General features: G+C 40.5%; 2 protein-coding genes across 2 annotated transcripts; both read left to right on the top strand.

Moving 5' to 3' along the window:
• Positions 1–7,718: 7,718 nt before the first annotated feature.
• On the top strand, positions 7,719–12,091 carry LOC120288413 (transcription factor MYB3R-3-like; the record flags this gene model as incomplete). Its single annotated transcript, XM_039302377.1, has 8 exons — positions 7,719–7,939; positions 8,384–8,561; positions 8,807–8,858; positions 9,151–9,208; positions 10,024–10,118; positions 10,201–10,304; positions 10,603–10,731; positions 11,596–12,091. Coding segments are annotated over exons 2-8 (1,095 nt in total), but the record flags the coding sequence as incomplete, so codon positions are not given.
• Position 12,092: 1 nt separating this feature from the next.
• LOC120288281 (transcription factor MYB3R-5-like) lies at positions 12,093–15,199 on the top strand. Its single transcript, XM_039302061.1, has 2 exons — positions 12,093–12,674; positions 14,668–15,199. The coding sequence occupies exons 1-2, from the start codon at positions 12,103–12,105 to the stop codon at positions 14,672–14,674; spliced, it is 579 nt and encodes a 192-aa protein (XP_039157995.1). The 5' UTR covers positions 12,093–12,102; the 3' UTR covers positions 14,675–15,199.
• The last annotated feature ends 255 nt before the right edge of the window (positions 15,200–15,454 follow it).

Genomic DNA, 15,454 nt, shown 5'->3' with positions numbered 1-15,454 from the left:
GAGTGGCTATGGATCGTTGGACTACTCGCGGCGTCGAAAGGCTGAAGTGCGCGGTGGGAGCAAGTGTGGCGGAGGTCGGGCAGCAACAACGGTGGCGTTCGGGGACAGTAGCAACAGCAACGTTCGGGAGCAACGGCGACAGCGAAACAATGGCCATGGGTACGAGTAATAGCTGTCGGGAATGGGATGGCTGGAGAAGATGAACCCAACTTTCTTTTCTTCTTTTTATTTTCTCTCTTTATGACCTTTCTCTCGCTCCCGTTGCTTCTCTACACTTGTTAGAGAAAAGACCTCATGTTCTCTCTTTTCAGAATTGTGGCCCTGTATTCAATTGTGTCTATCCCTCTATGGAATTGTCGCAGGTCCTTTTATACGTAGAGGAGGCGGTCTCCTCGAGAAAAGGACCACGTTTCTTTCCTCCTTTAATATATTTGCATATCACACGGTCAAAGATATATTCCTCCATGAGCACAATCAATTCCCTTCTTTGACTGTGAGTATATATTCTAGTTATCTGCCTATAATTCTTTCCTATCTATGAATAATGTTAAGATCTTTGTTGCTCTTCTTTTATTTACTTTGTCTGCATGCTTGCATCCAAGCTTTAATCGTGCATGTGCCTAATCCCTCTCGCTTCATTTATCTCATCACACCGTGGAGAAAAGATCTCCATGTCCATCGAATTTACGGCAATGCTATTTGATCAATGGGCTTTTGGCCGATTTTTAGCTTCCGTAGGCATACTTCAATTAAATCGATTAAGCTCAAACTATCCACCATCGGTCCAATGTAAATATAATAATAAAATAAATTCTCCTAAAACTATATATTATGCAATTTAATTCTAATATTTTTGTTTAGAGATTAAAAATTAATCCCTAATTTTTTATGTAATAAATAAATGATTATGTCGCTAAAATTTAAGTGTCAACAACAAATACCCGATCCCCTTCATTGCAGACTTGTTCAATCAGCTCATGGAAGCTCGATGGTTTACCAAGTTTGATCTTTGATCGGATTACTATCAAGTACAGATTGTCAAAGGGGACGAGTCGAACTCGGTACGAATCGTATGCGTTTCTCGTCATGCCTTTCGGCTTGACCAACATGCCGGCCACTTTCTGCACATTGATGAACAATGTACTCCACCCGTTTCTTGATCAATTCGTGGTAGTTTACCTTGATGATATTGTTGTGTATAGCTAGACACTCGAAAAACACGTCGAACACTTAAGACAAGTTTTCCAAGTCCTGCAAGAAAATGACATGTACGTGAAGCGTGAAAAATGCACTTTTGGGCACATCATCAGGGGTGGACGAATGCAGATGGACACGGCCAAGATCTGGGCCATCATTGAATGGGAGCCGTCGACCAAAGTGACAAAGCTGAGATCATTCCTTGGTCGACCAAAGTGACAAAGCTGAGATCATTCCTTGGTCTCACGAATTATTGTACCCATTGTCAATCAACCAGCTCATGGAACTGTTTATTCAGGTGTACCTGAGAATGATTTAAACGTTGATGATATAAACTTTCAAGATCAAGACTTTGAAGATTACTTTGATTATGTTGCTCTCACGCAGCATGTTCCACTTGAAGGGGAAATAGACTGGGGCGCTCTTGCAGGAGATGAGGCTGACGGACAAGGAGGGGATCTTAATGGACAAGAAGAATAGCCAGGGCAGGATCGGGGAATTCCCCTTCAGGGCATTCAGCAAGGAGGAATTATAGCACTCCGAAATATGACAGAAGCCGTCGTCAATGCAGTGAGAACTGATATGAATACGCTGATGTCGAATTATCAACAATTGATGGATGGATACTTCCATCTTAACTAGACTCTAAGAGGTGGAGATCTTCCAACTCCAGCCGAACTGGAACAGATTCATCAAGTTATGCTCTTTATCGGAGTGCGTTTTGGACTTCCACTTCAGGGCATTCAACAAGGAGCAATTATAGCACTGAAAGATATGACAGAAGCCGTTGTCAATGCAATGGGAACTTATATGAATACGCTGATGTCGAATTATCGACAATTGATGGATGGACACTTCCATCTTAACCAGATTCTAAGAGGTGGAGATCCTCCAACTCCAGCCGGACTGGAACAGCTTCATCAAGCTATTACCAACGTTTCATTCGGGGATATTCGAGCCTCACATGCCACTCACGGACATGTTGAAGAAAGAAACGCCGTGGGAATGGTCGAGTTAGTGTCAAAAGGCGTTCAAACGGCTGATATAAGTAATGATCGAAGAGCCAATGCTTGTGCTGCCGGACTATGCCAAGTCATACGAGGTAGAGACTAATGTCGTTGATTTCGCTAGTGGTGGTGTCCTCACGCAGGATGGACACCCAGTCGCCTTCGAATCCCGGAAATTGAACGACACCGAGTGGCGATACTCAATCCAAGAGAAAGAAATGATCGCGGTGGTGCATTGTCTTCGCATGGAGGCATTATCTCTTGGGATCCCGGGTTCGTCATGAGGATAGACAACGTAGCCATGAGCTACTTCCAAATGCAAAAGAAGCTCACCCAAAGCAAGCTCAATGGCAAGACTTCTTGGGCGAGTTCGATTATGTGCTAGAATATAAGCTCGGAAAGTCTAACTCCGTAGTCGATGCCTTAAGTCAAAAGATGGAGTTGGTCAATATAGTGAGCCAACCCGACTGCTTGTGGATCAACCATATCAAGGAGGGTCTCAAACACGATCAAGCGGCCCAAGACCTCCTTTGATAGGCACGGGAGGGGAAGACGAGGCAATTTTGGTGTGAGGACGACCTCCTTTACACCGGGGATGACGACTCTATGTGCTGCTCCATGGAAAACTAAGGAAGGAAGTGCTGCATGAGTGCCACGACTTTAAATGGGTGGGTCATCCGGGAATCTGCTGCACCATAGCACTCGTTGAGGACCAATATTATTGGTCTCACATGCGAAACGATGTTGAAGCCTATGTGCGAATATGTCTTATGTCCAACAAGACAAGATCGAACAACGAACGCCGGTGGGACTCCTTGAGCTACTACCTATCTCGAGCGTCTATGGGAGAGTGTCTCCATGGACTTTATCATGAACCTGCCAAAGTCTGAAGGATGTCGGACCCTCATGGTTATTGTGAATCGCTTCTCCAAGTATACGACGTTCATGCTAGCAACCAAGGATTGTCTAGCCGAAAAGGTAGCCAAGCTGTTCCTCAAGCACGTTGTCAGGGTCTTGGGGCGTACCACGCACGATTGTGATCCCCGGTTCACTAGGCGGTTTTAGATCGAGCTCTTCAAGTTGTTGGGGTCGAACCTCAACTTCTCTATGAGTTTGTATCCCCAAACCGATGGTCAAACGAGAGATGGTGAATGCGCTCCTAGAAATTTACCTCCGGCCTACATGAGCAACACGCAAGTGAATGGGCGCTATTGATCAACGTGACTCAATTCTCATACAACTTGTAGCGAAGTGAGTCCACGAACCAAAGCCCGTTCGAGATCATGACGGGCAATAGCCACTCACCCCGGCGCAATCACCTCGGCTACCAAGGGAGCGGTGCGGCGCGCACAAGTTCGCAAGGGAAGAAGATGAGCATGCGAATCTAGCATGAGCGTGCTTATATAGGGTGGCCAAATGCATGAAGAAGTAGGCTGAAGAGAAGTAATGACATGTGGAGTTCCGGAGTTTGGGGACCTAGTGCGGCCAAGTTACACCTGGTCTTTCGATATCAAGGTGTGCATAAAGGACCGATCCATCGCTATGAAAGTCCCTTCCGAGTGCTACAGCGAATTGGGAAGGTTGCATACAAGCTGGACTTATTGGCCAAACCCAAAGTACACCCCATGTTCCACGTGAGTATGCTCAAACATTTCCATATAAATGAGTAGACCTGGATCGAGGTGTGTCCCAACGGTCACCTCTTAGGGCCAAAACCTCGTTTGATCAGGAGGTCGAGTGCATCATGGCCGATCGAGTCATTCAGAAGAGGTATTGTGCCCCAAGGAAAGAATACTTGATTCAATAGAAGGGTCTTTAGGAGAGTGAAGCAAACTGCGAACCCTCTGAGGCTCTCTGGCAATTCAGGAAGCACATCGAAGCATTCCATGTCGGGGACACGACGAGCGCATCACCTGAATAGGTGAGGGAGATTAACACGGCCTAAGGACAAGCACGATCCAAGACGTCCAAATGACGAGGCTGTGTCCCATACAAGGGCCAGCCCACGAGCTGCTCATGAACGATCCAAGGAACGACCCACGATCAGTGCACAAGTCAACCCATGAGTAATGCAAGCAGGCCCATGCACAATGTAGGACAAGCCCATGGCTGTTCAGTTCCTTGTATCAAGTGTGGTGTCAGGCGACTCTTTAGGTTCCCCATGGACTAACCCTGTAGAACCATGGCAGACATCCCTTGGGCTTCCCCATGCCTTAGAGCCTCTTGAGCTACATGTAGCCTTGTAATGATTGTACATATTTGAATACGATCGTTGGATCGAGAGGGAATCAACGGCTAGGATCAAGCCCGCTCTTATCTAAATAGGGGACCCTCCCCCCTTCAGATGAACACTTTTGTTTACGAGTAATACATTCAAGCTTTACTCCCATACTCTGTTCTTGTGAGTTGAGTGCATGTAAGACTGACTTGGGATCGAGATCATTAGGCCACATGGGTGTGTGATCGTTCGGAATCAACCGACTTGTGACACAAGCCTAAGCGTTGGGTTCTTGTGGCTAAGCAGAGGATTTTTAATCCAAGCGTGAAAACCTAGTCATATATTTAGAAAATGATTTATAATTTTTTTAAAAAGGAAATCATTTTCCTAAATTTTAACTTTGGTAGATTTTTTTTCTCATTTTCTAAGCAATTTAAATGCCAAAAAATGAAAAAAAAAATTTCTCAAAACAAACGTAGCCTAAGATTCAGTTTATTTATGCAAATGTTTATATAAAACCGATCCCTCTCTTTAAGAAAAGTTTTTGCTGCTTTCTTTGTTTACGTAGGACAACATATGTGCAACCTATCATCCTTTTGCTCTCACTTTAGTATCTTGCTATTTTTTTAAAAGCAGAACTATTTTGCTATTTGATTGTAACTAATTGATATTTAGGAAATTTTTTAGAACACAATTTAGATCTTTCACATAATAGTTACAAGGCAAAAGCTTCTATTGTTTATATGCATTTTAAGGATGATATAACATTTGCGCTAGATCATACTGTATGTTATCTTTGTGAAATTTTGCAAAATTAGTCACTTTATACTTATATAATTATGTTCCATGTGTACCTTTTACAGCTAATGACATGTTAAGATAATGTTGGATTTTTATGTTAAAATGTCTAATGCTTCATTTCTATTACACTTTTGCATGAGAATCCTTGCAACATGCAGGTACTCATTTAGTTAAGAGGCGATCTTGCCTAAGGACAACAAGAAGCTCAAACACGTAGGCCTATACAAGCAACTTGCTTTTTGGGCTTAGCCCATCAGTACTTAGGTCACATTTGGTTCAGTTTTTCCCATAGATTTTCGGCCTCCAAAGCACCTTAAAGATATGTCGAAATAGGAATGAGGGTTTCAGATTTTGTACAAGTTCCACTTGGAAGCTGGAACCTATCCATTAGAATAGGTTTCTCATTTTTTGAAACTTAGAACTTACATTACCTATCCTAGAACTTAGAACTTACTCTGTCATAGGATTCAAGATTGATTTCAGGGTCTACCCAGATTTCACCCGTATTATTAATTGTTCGATTTCAGTGAATTATAATATTTAATGATCATAAGTTGTTGCTACAATTCATTCACAATAACCTACATTTAAATACACGAAAAATATAAAACTTTAACAAAATAAAAATTTCAATAATAAAATGAAAGCTCAAACCAAGTGGTTTTAGATTATACACTCTTAATCGAATGCTATGAAATACCGCAAAATTGTAGATCAAGAAAAAACACAAAAACTTGTTTCAAGTTATAGGTTTCAGATTCCACCAACTTAGAACCTAGAACTTATCCATCGAAATAGGTTTCCCAATTTTGAAACTTGGAACCTACTCTACTTGGAATCGTACAAGTTCTCACCGGTTTGGTTCTCAAGTTCCAACCACGCTCAGCCCAATGCCAAGGTATTTGGTAAGCCTTTCGAAGTGGTTTTCCGATCAAATGCCGGTCTTAAGAAAGCTAAAAGCCTAAGGCAAGTAGGGATTGGCCTTAAGCTTTCAACATTTTGTGGAAATGCTAAAATTAGGATTAAATAATTTATTTTCCTTTTAAATCTACCCTCACCAATAGTTTAGTTTTCTAATTTTGCCTCATGTTACTACTGCTCATCTTCTTTGTGTGGGTGGCCGACGAGGGCCGATAAGGTTAGATTTGATTGGTAAAGGCCTAATGATAGACTGGCAAGGAGCTGATGAGATTGCACGACTTACACAATGGCTGCATGAGGTAGCGCAATGACCCACACAACGATTGCTTGGGTCATGCAACCCTGACAATGGTCTTTTGGGTTGTGCAACCCTAAGTGATAGTTGCTAGCGTCAAATCTGGCTCATCAACAGCTTGAGCCATTTGTTAAAACTGGCGAAAGGGTTTGATTTATTTTTAATAAAAAAAAGAAGAAGAATTATAGCCAAAACCCTTAAAGTTGCTTTACATAATTTTTTTACCAAATACAATATGTATTTCCTCATATCCTTTTATGTTAAAAGTCTTTACAGTCCCTAGTAGGCTTTCAAAAGGCTAAATCAAACACAGTGATCGCTTCCATGAAAAAAAAAAAGTTGACATTTCTTTAATAATGGCAGGGTCAAACAAAGCATTTTTGGGCAAGTCATTGGACTAGCCTTGTCTTAATCAGCTCATTGACTAGGTAAACGTTTATTTAATTGCTATTTATATTTGAATTCCACTAAACAACTAATTAATAATGCAATGATCATCTTGAGCCATGTGAAATTGCTGACTTAGAAAGCGAATTATTTCTTATTTAGCATATGTTCAACCCGAACCATAAGAACAATAAGGTAAAGTCAGCCTTCATATTTTGTTATACTCTCGAAATATTTACATTAATTTGACCATATTTTATCTCGTAAATTATTATTTCAAATTTTTGGTTCATGTTCATAATCATCACTTAAATTAGACAATAGTCACAATCGATGAAAGGACAGGAGAAAAAAAAAACAAGAAGTCAGTTGCGAATCCAGACCCGGCGTCACCGACAACCGCGAAAATTCACAAGGCGGCTCTCGCTCCCCCGCCTCCCGGATCGATTCAGTTACAACGTATCTTTCCCCCCAAATATTCGCTGATCGCCCCCGATCCAACGGCCCAGAACCATCCGCCGCCGAGCCCATCATCTGGACCCTCCAAACCCATGCGACTTTCCAGATTTCGTACCCCCAAAAAAAAAAAAAAAAAAAAAAAAGGAGATAAAAAAGTGGAGCAAGCAAGCAGGCAGGCAAGCAAGGCAACCGCAGAGTGCCGTTTGAGGTTCAAACGTTGTAACCCCAACCAACGTTACGTAACGTCAGCCGCCGTGAACTCCCGGTTCGGCCTCGGCCCCCGTGGCGGCTGTCGATCTGCTGACGGCGGCTAACGGCGACGTCAGCTGTCGCGCAGATATTCGTTAAATACGAAAAGCAGCAACAGGCCTACAAGGTTACTGTTCCTTGCTTGCGCATATTACATTTATATTTCTTTTTTGTCTCTCTCTTTCTCTCTCTTCGTTTCAACGGGCGAGGATTTTTCGAAACGAAAGCTCTTGTTGCATATCTCTCTCTCTTCTCTCTCCTCTCTCTCTCTCTCTCTAGAGGAGGAGGAGGAGGAACTCTCTGTCTCTCTCTCTCTTCTTTTCAGGCTCGAATTTATAGCTCTCTTTCTCTCTCTCTCTCTGGATGAGCTCGACTTCGATTCCCGCCACTTCCCGTGAAGAAGAGGTAAAGAGTTGGCCTCTCGCGGATTGCAAGATGTTCGGTTTCTTGCGTTTCTTGGTTTCGCGTTTTGGGTCCGGCGAATCGCTCCCGTTCTGCTGCTTTTGCTCGATCGCTCCCTCGCGATCGGCTCCGCGGCCGCGGTCCCCGGGCGGGGTCCGATTCGAATTCTGCGGCCGGAAACCCTAGAATTGGCCGCTGCTTTGGGGGGTGGGTTCTTGGCGTTTTCGTTTCTGTTGGGGGTAGTGATTCTGAGATCTGGGTTCTGCCTTGTTTTGCTTTGCCCCCTTCTCTTTTTTCCGTTGTTGCGGCGCTTGTGGATTCGGTTTGGTCAGCGGGAGGAGGCCTGGCCTGGCCTGTGACGGCTATGGGGGTTGATGGTGAATTTGGATCAGTTGTGGTTGCTGATTGGTCCGTTCTCGGCTTTTGTCCGTTTTGTTGATGGTGCAGGACTTCGGGCGCCGGAGATGACTGTGGCAGGAATGGCCGAGTTGAAGATAGAGGATTGTTGTCTCGAGAACAGACAATTGACCGCCGCCTCGAACTCCTCTTTATCTGAAGGCAGTGCCAGTGCTACTCTCAAATCTCCTGCTGTGTCCAGCCCGGCGACTACTTCTCCCTCTCACCGGTATGGCTTGCTAAATGGCAATTGCTGTAGACAGAGACTTTGCCACACCTTGCTACTCTTCTGCAGAATTGTCAAGTTGTTCTCTTTGCGGCACTTTCTGTCCTTGTTTCTTTGCTCTCGTTGCTGTCTATTGCAATTGCATTCCTTCGATGCTGATTAAATCGAGGAGATTTACTTGTTCGTCTCCTGAGATTACTAAAGGGCGTATTTTTGCTAGTTGGTTAACTTTACAATCTTATCTTCAGGAGGACGACAGGACCTATCAGGCGGGCAAAGGGCGGTTGGACTCCAGAGGAGGTTAATTTTCTGCTACTCTAGCGAATGTTTTGCTCTGCGTGTGCTCCTTCTGTTTGATTATTGAAACTTTACATCCAAGGCCATTTTATACAACTATGTTTTCATACGTTGAAGGAGAGAGCTGAGCAGCTTTTTATCCAATCAAGGGAAGTATGAAACTAGCATTGCTTAGACTGAATCATCAGAAACTCCATCTTGGGAATTACTGAGCCTGTACCTCATTGTAGAGCATATTTGCTTCTTTCTATTCTGGGGAATGTAGCATTTTCTAATTATTTTCTACTCTATTCAGGATGAGACATTGAGAAATGCTGTTGCAGTTTATAATGGCAAGAGTTGGAAGAAAATAGGTATCTTTCTTTCTTCTCATGCACTTTCTTAAAGTTCTGCCAGTGCTTTTAAGTTACAGTCATGCCATCCTTGAGCCCCAGAATTTGCTAAATATCAGTTGCTTTTGGGAGTCTGATTTAAGTAGCCAAGAATTATCTGTGGTCTATCGTTTTCTGATACAGCCGAGTCTTGTTCCGTTTATATATATATATTCTTTGTTAAACAATTGAACGCTATGTGGCTATTCATTTGAGAAGAAAATATATTTTTGTCATTACATGTGAGGAAGAACACTTCAAATTGCTATAAACACACCAATAATTCTCAAATCCTTAATTTGAGTGTTTTTCCTGGCTTCATTTATATATATATAATCGGTTTTTCAAAGGAAGAGATGGTTCAGTTCATTACCTTTTCATGGGGTTTTACAACACAAAGTTGGAGTTTCGAAATGCTTTCTTTCATGGGACAATTGTTCTTTTTGAAAAGTAACAGGGGAAGTGCGATGTCCAACGGTTAAAGCAATATAAATCATCATCACTACGTAATATTTTCCCCTGTGGTGTTGCTATTTATGATCAACTTGCTTTCTACATTTTTCTGAGCGCTATTATCCATTGCACGTGCTTCATTCTGTCATTGGCTCTCTCTCCTAAATTTATTGAAAATGCTAAAACTCTCAGTTTGTTTTTGGGTAATGGGGGAAATAGGGGAAAAATTTGTCAGTTGCTCGAATTATTTAGATATAAACTTGTATAAAGTATCTTTATACATTCTGTTTCTTTGAGAGGATGAACTGGTCTTTGACTTATTTGTTGATCTTGTTTGGTTGCAGCTGAACACTTTCCTGATAGGTCTGAAGTCCAATGTTTGCATAGGTGGCAAAAAGTTCTCAATCCTGATCTTGTTAAGGGACCTTGGACCCAAGAGGTTGGACTTAGTTTCTTTCTTTCTGGTTAAGTTACCATGTAAACAATTTTACTGAACTTCCTGCTTTTTGTTTGGCATATAGGAGGATGACAAGATTATTGATTTGGTATCAAGATATGGCCCCACAAAATGGTCTCTCATAGCAAAGTCTTTGCCTGGTCGTATAGGGAAACAGTGCCGAGAGAGGTAGGTTTCATGATCACGATCGTTGTCTGATTAAGACAGGTAGTTATTCAATGGATGATTATCTGTTGCTATGGGAGCCTTTTATTTCTGGTACTGCTATAGGTTTCTATCTACTCTCTGGATTTCATTTTCTTTCTTTTTCTATGAGAAGATCAACTTTTCAACTTTTTGTGGGACATCTGCCATAGTTTCTCGACTGTACTGTAAATTTCAGATAGTGCAATGCCTCTAATTAGTCATGAGGGCAAATTTTCTCCTTTGTCATCTACTGATAGGGCAATGCCTATGTAAATTTCAGATGGCACAATCATTTGAATCCAGATATCAAAAAAGAAGCTTGGACATTGGAGGAAGAATTAGCCCTTATGCAGGCCCATCGGGTAAATGGGAATAAGTGGGCTGAAATTGCTAAGGTTTTACCTGGAAGGTATGGCAGTTTTTCCACCGTATATTACGACTTCGCAAAAAAAAATTCAGGTGAAAGAACTATTTCTAGACATGGAATAGGCCAGTGTTGGGGTAAAAGCACATTGATTTACGATTACTTGAGTCCTAGGTCCCAGTCTTTCAGCCACTCTTCGGTCTTCCGATTCTTGTGAGGGATTTGAATAATTTGGTTTGGTACTTGTAACTAAGAATATCAGTTGTTTTTCTGCCAAGTTTAGGAGTAAAAGCAGATTGCTTTTGATTGTTTAAGTACTAGGCCTGTGCCTTTCAGCCAATCCTGTGTTTTCTGATTTGTGAGAGGGAATTGAATATCTTGGTTTGGTACATGTAAATAGACAATAACAGTTTTTATAAATTGTTTTGCATGGTTATTCTTTTGGACTAGATATATGTAGCATTGCTCTCTCTTGTTGGATTTAGAGGCTGATTTGATCAGTTGAGTGGCACTAATGAATTCCTTCTTGGGACCTTATCCCCAAACTGATGGATGAAGAGGGATTAGGTTGCATATCCCATCAAGCGTTTTCTCTATTTTTACTTTATCTCATTATCACAGCGGTTTCTTCTGTTCTTCACTTCAACTAATGAAAGAATATTTGAGTAGATTTTTTTAATCTATTATGTTGTTGGCTTTTGTTTTGCTTACAATAGCATTAGGAACTTATGAGTATGTAAAGTTGATGAACTTGTTAAAATTTGTCGTAAATGATCGCTAAAAGTGTGCTTCATCTGTCCTATTGTAATTTTGGATATGCTTTATTCTGCACATAGGAAGTCCATAAATTTGCTCAAATCTACCTTTCAGATATATTGGCTTATGATATGCCTCTTTTTTGTCATGCAGGACTGACAACTCAATAAAGAATCATTGGAATAGTTCCTTGAAGAAAAAGTTAGACTTTTATTTAGCCACTGGTAAACTCCCACCAGTTGCAAAAAGCGGTTTACAAAATGGCTCCAAAGATGCAAGCAAACCCACATTGGCTAAAAGATTAGTTGGTTGTAATAAAGGAGCTAACTTGAACCCTCAAACTTCGTTAGGAAATGGCGGTACTTGCAAATTAGAAGAAGAGAATCAGGATAAGTTGGAACTTATGGCTCGGCATCAAGAAGCATGTGAGTCATCAAGTATTCTTCCCAGTGAATCTGCTGATTCAGGTAGTGCAGAGTTTAAATCTAGAATAGATGTTTCCAGCAATTTAGAAGTATTGGCCCAGAGTGAGGATAGTGGAGCCTGTGATAAAAGTGATTACAAAGATGTTGGAACGACACCACCGGAGCAAGCTCTGGTTTATGGTTTTCTGTGCTATGAGCCACCCCCTCTGGAAAGTTGCATCCTCTTGATTCTGAGATGAACACTCATCTTCTGAATCAAACTTGTAACTCAAGTCCTGCAAGTCCTGCTAGTTTTCTCACTCCACCTTGTGAGAGAAATGGTGTTTTTTGTACACAAAGTCCAGAATCTATTCTCAGGCTTGCTGCTGAGACCTTCCCTAATACTCCATCTATATTGCGGAAGAGAAAAACTCAAGTTGCAAAGCATTTGTTTTCTAATAAAACTACAAAAGTAGATGGGGAGATTGTAAAAGACAGGGTTGATTCTCCTGATGTAGGGAGTAATGGTAGTCTGGAGAAATCCATGTCTCAGAATACAAGTGTCTATGATAGTCCTTGCCTCAGCAATGGTGCCAGTGCCACTCTGTGCAATGGTGGTGCTTTTAGTGCATCTCCGCCATATCGGTTAAGATCCAAACGAACTGCTCTTCTCAAATCTGTGGAGAAACAGCTTGATTTCACCTTTGAGGAAATGAAGCTGGATGGCAGTACAAAATCGGTTGATGTACCTATGAAGGAGAATGTTCATAATGCAGAGGGACCTTCTTCACATGTTACAAAGATGGTTTCAATCCAGGAATTGAAAGTGTAAGTGATTAGCGTAGTAGCTTCTGTTCAGTTAAATTTTATTTTACTACTTCTTGCACTTTCTATGTAAATTAACACTGTTTCATCGAGATTATTGGTTCAAAATTCACTGTTCTGTTTTGTCATTTTTCTTTTTCAAGAGTATAAGATCATGCATAGAGTGATTTCACTCTTTGGTTCTCAATTCATATTGGAACTGATGATTGTAGTGGTTGGGTTGAGTTCTAGGCTGAATTCTGCTTTTAACTTGGAGACGCATCAAACATGATTTTAGGGGTGTTCGTAATTTGGTTTGGAGGTTTTTCCAGCCCAAACTGAACTTACCAGTTTGGATCTCAACCTAAACCCAAATGAAAGCAATAAAATTATAACTAAAACCAAACCAATAACCTCAGTTTGTATCAGTTTGGTTTGGTTTGAACCATTACAATCAAGTCGATCTTCAAGTATGGAGTTTAATACATGTTTATACTATGTAGCTTGAACATGCAATAACTAAGATTAACATAAAAGAACCTATTTCTACAAAAATTTTGAAAAGAAAGGATAATCACAATTAAATTAAAACATCGAAACGTAAAAAATGTTATTTATCTAAATAAGGAAAACATAAAAGATCATAGAAAACTCCTTAGTAAGTACTACTTGAGATAAAAAATTAATTTATAATGGCCAACTTGAGAATTAAGGATCTTTTTATCTAAAAGCATAGAAGAATCTTAGATAGGAAGAAGTTCCTTGGTTAGGCAAAAGTACAAATTTTATTGGTCAAAAGGAAAATAAATTTGTTTATCTAACTTATTGGCTCCTGAAGTAATGAGCCCAAACCAGAATAATAAGCCTATAAAAAAGTCAACTAAAACTATACCAATGAATTGATACACCGAACTTATCAGATTGGTTTGGCTCAGTTTAACGGTTTTGGGTTTTTCATGAACACCCCAAATGTGTTTAACTTTCATTTTCATTTGTCAATTGTGATTTTCAAGAAGAGTGAAAATTGAAAACAGAAGCTATTTTGTTGAGAAAATGAAACTGAAAATGCTTTCTGGGATTACACAGCCCCTAAATGTACTTTTGTTTCCGTTGCTTTGTGTATTTTGTGTGCATGAATATTGTCATTATATAAGTATTTCTACAGCAGATTGTAACCATGCTGGAACATCTCATTAACGGTTTCTATGAGTGATTAATTATTTTTAAGAAAATTGAGAAAAGGTATCTGCATTTGTACAGGGAGAACCTATTAAGCCTCATAGGAAAATGTTAGAATTGTTGTCCAGCTATTTGAGACATCGGAATAATGTCAGTCATGAACCACCTCTTTAAATTAGTTGAGTTGCTATGGGAATTGGACATTCTTTTGTCTTTTATCCACCGTCAGTTTGTATATTGCAACACTTTGTTTTTCGCTGGGGAAAAAGTTCTAAGCTTATCGAATCTGAATTTTATCCTTAGATGAAGTAAGTTTATATCAAAGTTTGCTGCCACCTCCTGACTAATCTGCTGCTATTATGATGCATAAATGTGACCTTTGGAAGTCTGAAGAGCATTAGACATGTCCAACTGTTGTCTTCTAAGTGTAGTTTGAATGATTTGGGTTTTTATATGAGCTTCTGGTGAAAGAATGTGCATGTTACTTATAATTTTGCAACCTCTCTTCGAAAGGAAAGAAAAAGAAACGAGATGTGTCTAGAGAATATGTGTTCAAAGATGTTGGTGTTTGAGTATTTAAGAGTATTGTGGCATTGGTAATATTGGGAAATACTTAAAATAGACAATCATGTGAAGCTGTCAGTCGACACTAGAGGTAATGACCTCTTTAGAGAGTTGAATAAATTCATTAGTATTTAGGCAGTTCGTCAAGATGGCCAACGATGCTCTTTAATAAGGTTTTGATTTTCCCCATTTGTTGCTTCTAGGATAGACATTAACTGTTCTTTATTAACTCACAAGGACATAAAAATTTATGTTGTCTGCAATTTCATTTTAGGGACTAGTGGTGGAAGTATTCTTAAAGTTTCTCGAAGTGGTGATAAATGGTAAACATCCACCAGGGGGTTGATGACAAGCAACCATCTGCATTGGAGATCTGGTAATCTGTCTTCAATGCTTCACGTTTGTTGTCACAGAGACGGCTTGGGTTGGGAGATTCGTTCCCATCAAATGGTTACCACGATAGAAGAAATTCAAAAGTAGATGCTCCTTTAAAAATAAATGCAGTGGTAGAAGATGGGGCACTTCCAAGTCTGTACAGAAATCATTTGATAAATGGGAATTTGGTTGGTATTACATCCGGGTTTATAAGATGACTTCTCCTTTCCAATACATTTTTGTTTGTCATCGGCTGTCAATATCATACTAACAGCTCCATTAGCACAGTGCTTCCCCACTTGTAATTTAAGAAGGCCGTCATCCCTTTTTTTTTGGAGTTTATTGGATTCAACTGTATCTTTTGCTATGCTTCCAAGTGTACATGCTTTACTACTTCAATGTTACAGCTTCTGATTCTCTTGAGTGTTGAAGTTTGGAAACACCGGTACAGTCTCATGGATGATATTATGTTACTGAGCGACTTCCACATGCTGGCTGTTTCTATGTAACTTTATTATTCTGCTCAGAGGGTGTTTCTAGGTATCTGGTCTGCAAATTTCATGTCTGGCTTCTGATTTTCTTAACTGGTACTCGATTAATCCATCTTTTGCCCGAACATCGCTCGACTTGGTCACTCGCGGAGACTAGGATGATTGTATTTGGCCAGGGTTCGGACATTTCTTTTT

Source organism: Eucalyptus grandis, chromosome 9 (assembly GCF_016545825.1).
Source record: "Eucalyptus grandis isolate ANBG69807.140 chromosome 9, ASM1654582v1, whole genome shotgun sequence".
NCBI lineage: Eukaryota > Viridiplantae > Streptophyta > Magnoliopsida > Myrtales > Myrtaceae > Eucalyptus > Eucalyptus grandis.
Note: the sequence above shows the minus strand (reverse complement) of the source record. Positions and strands in the feature narration are given on the sequence as shown.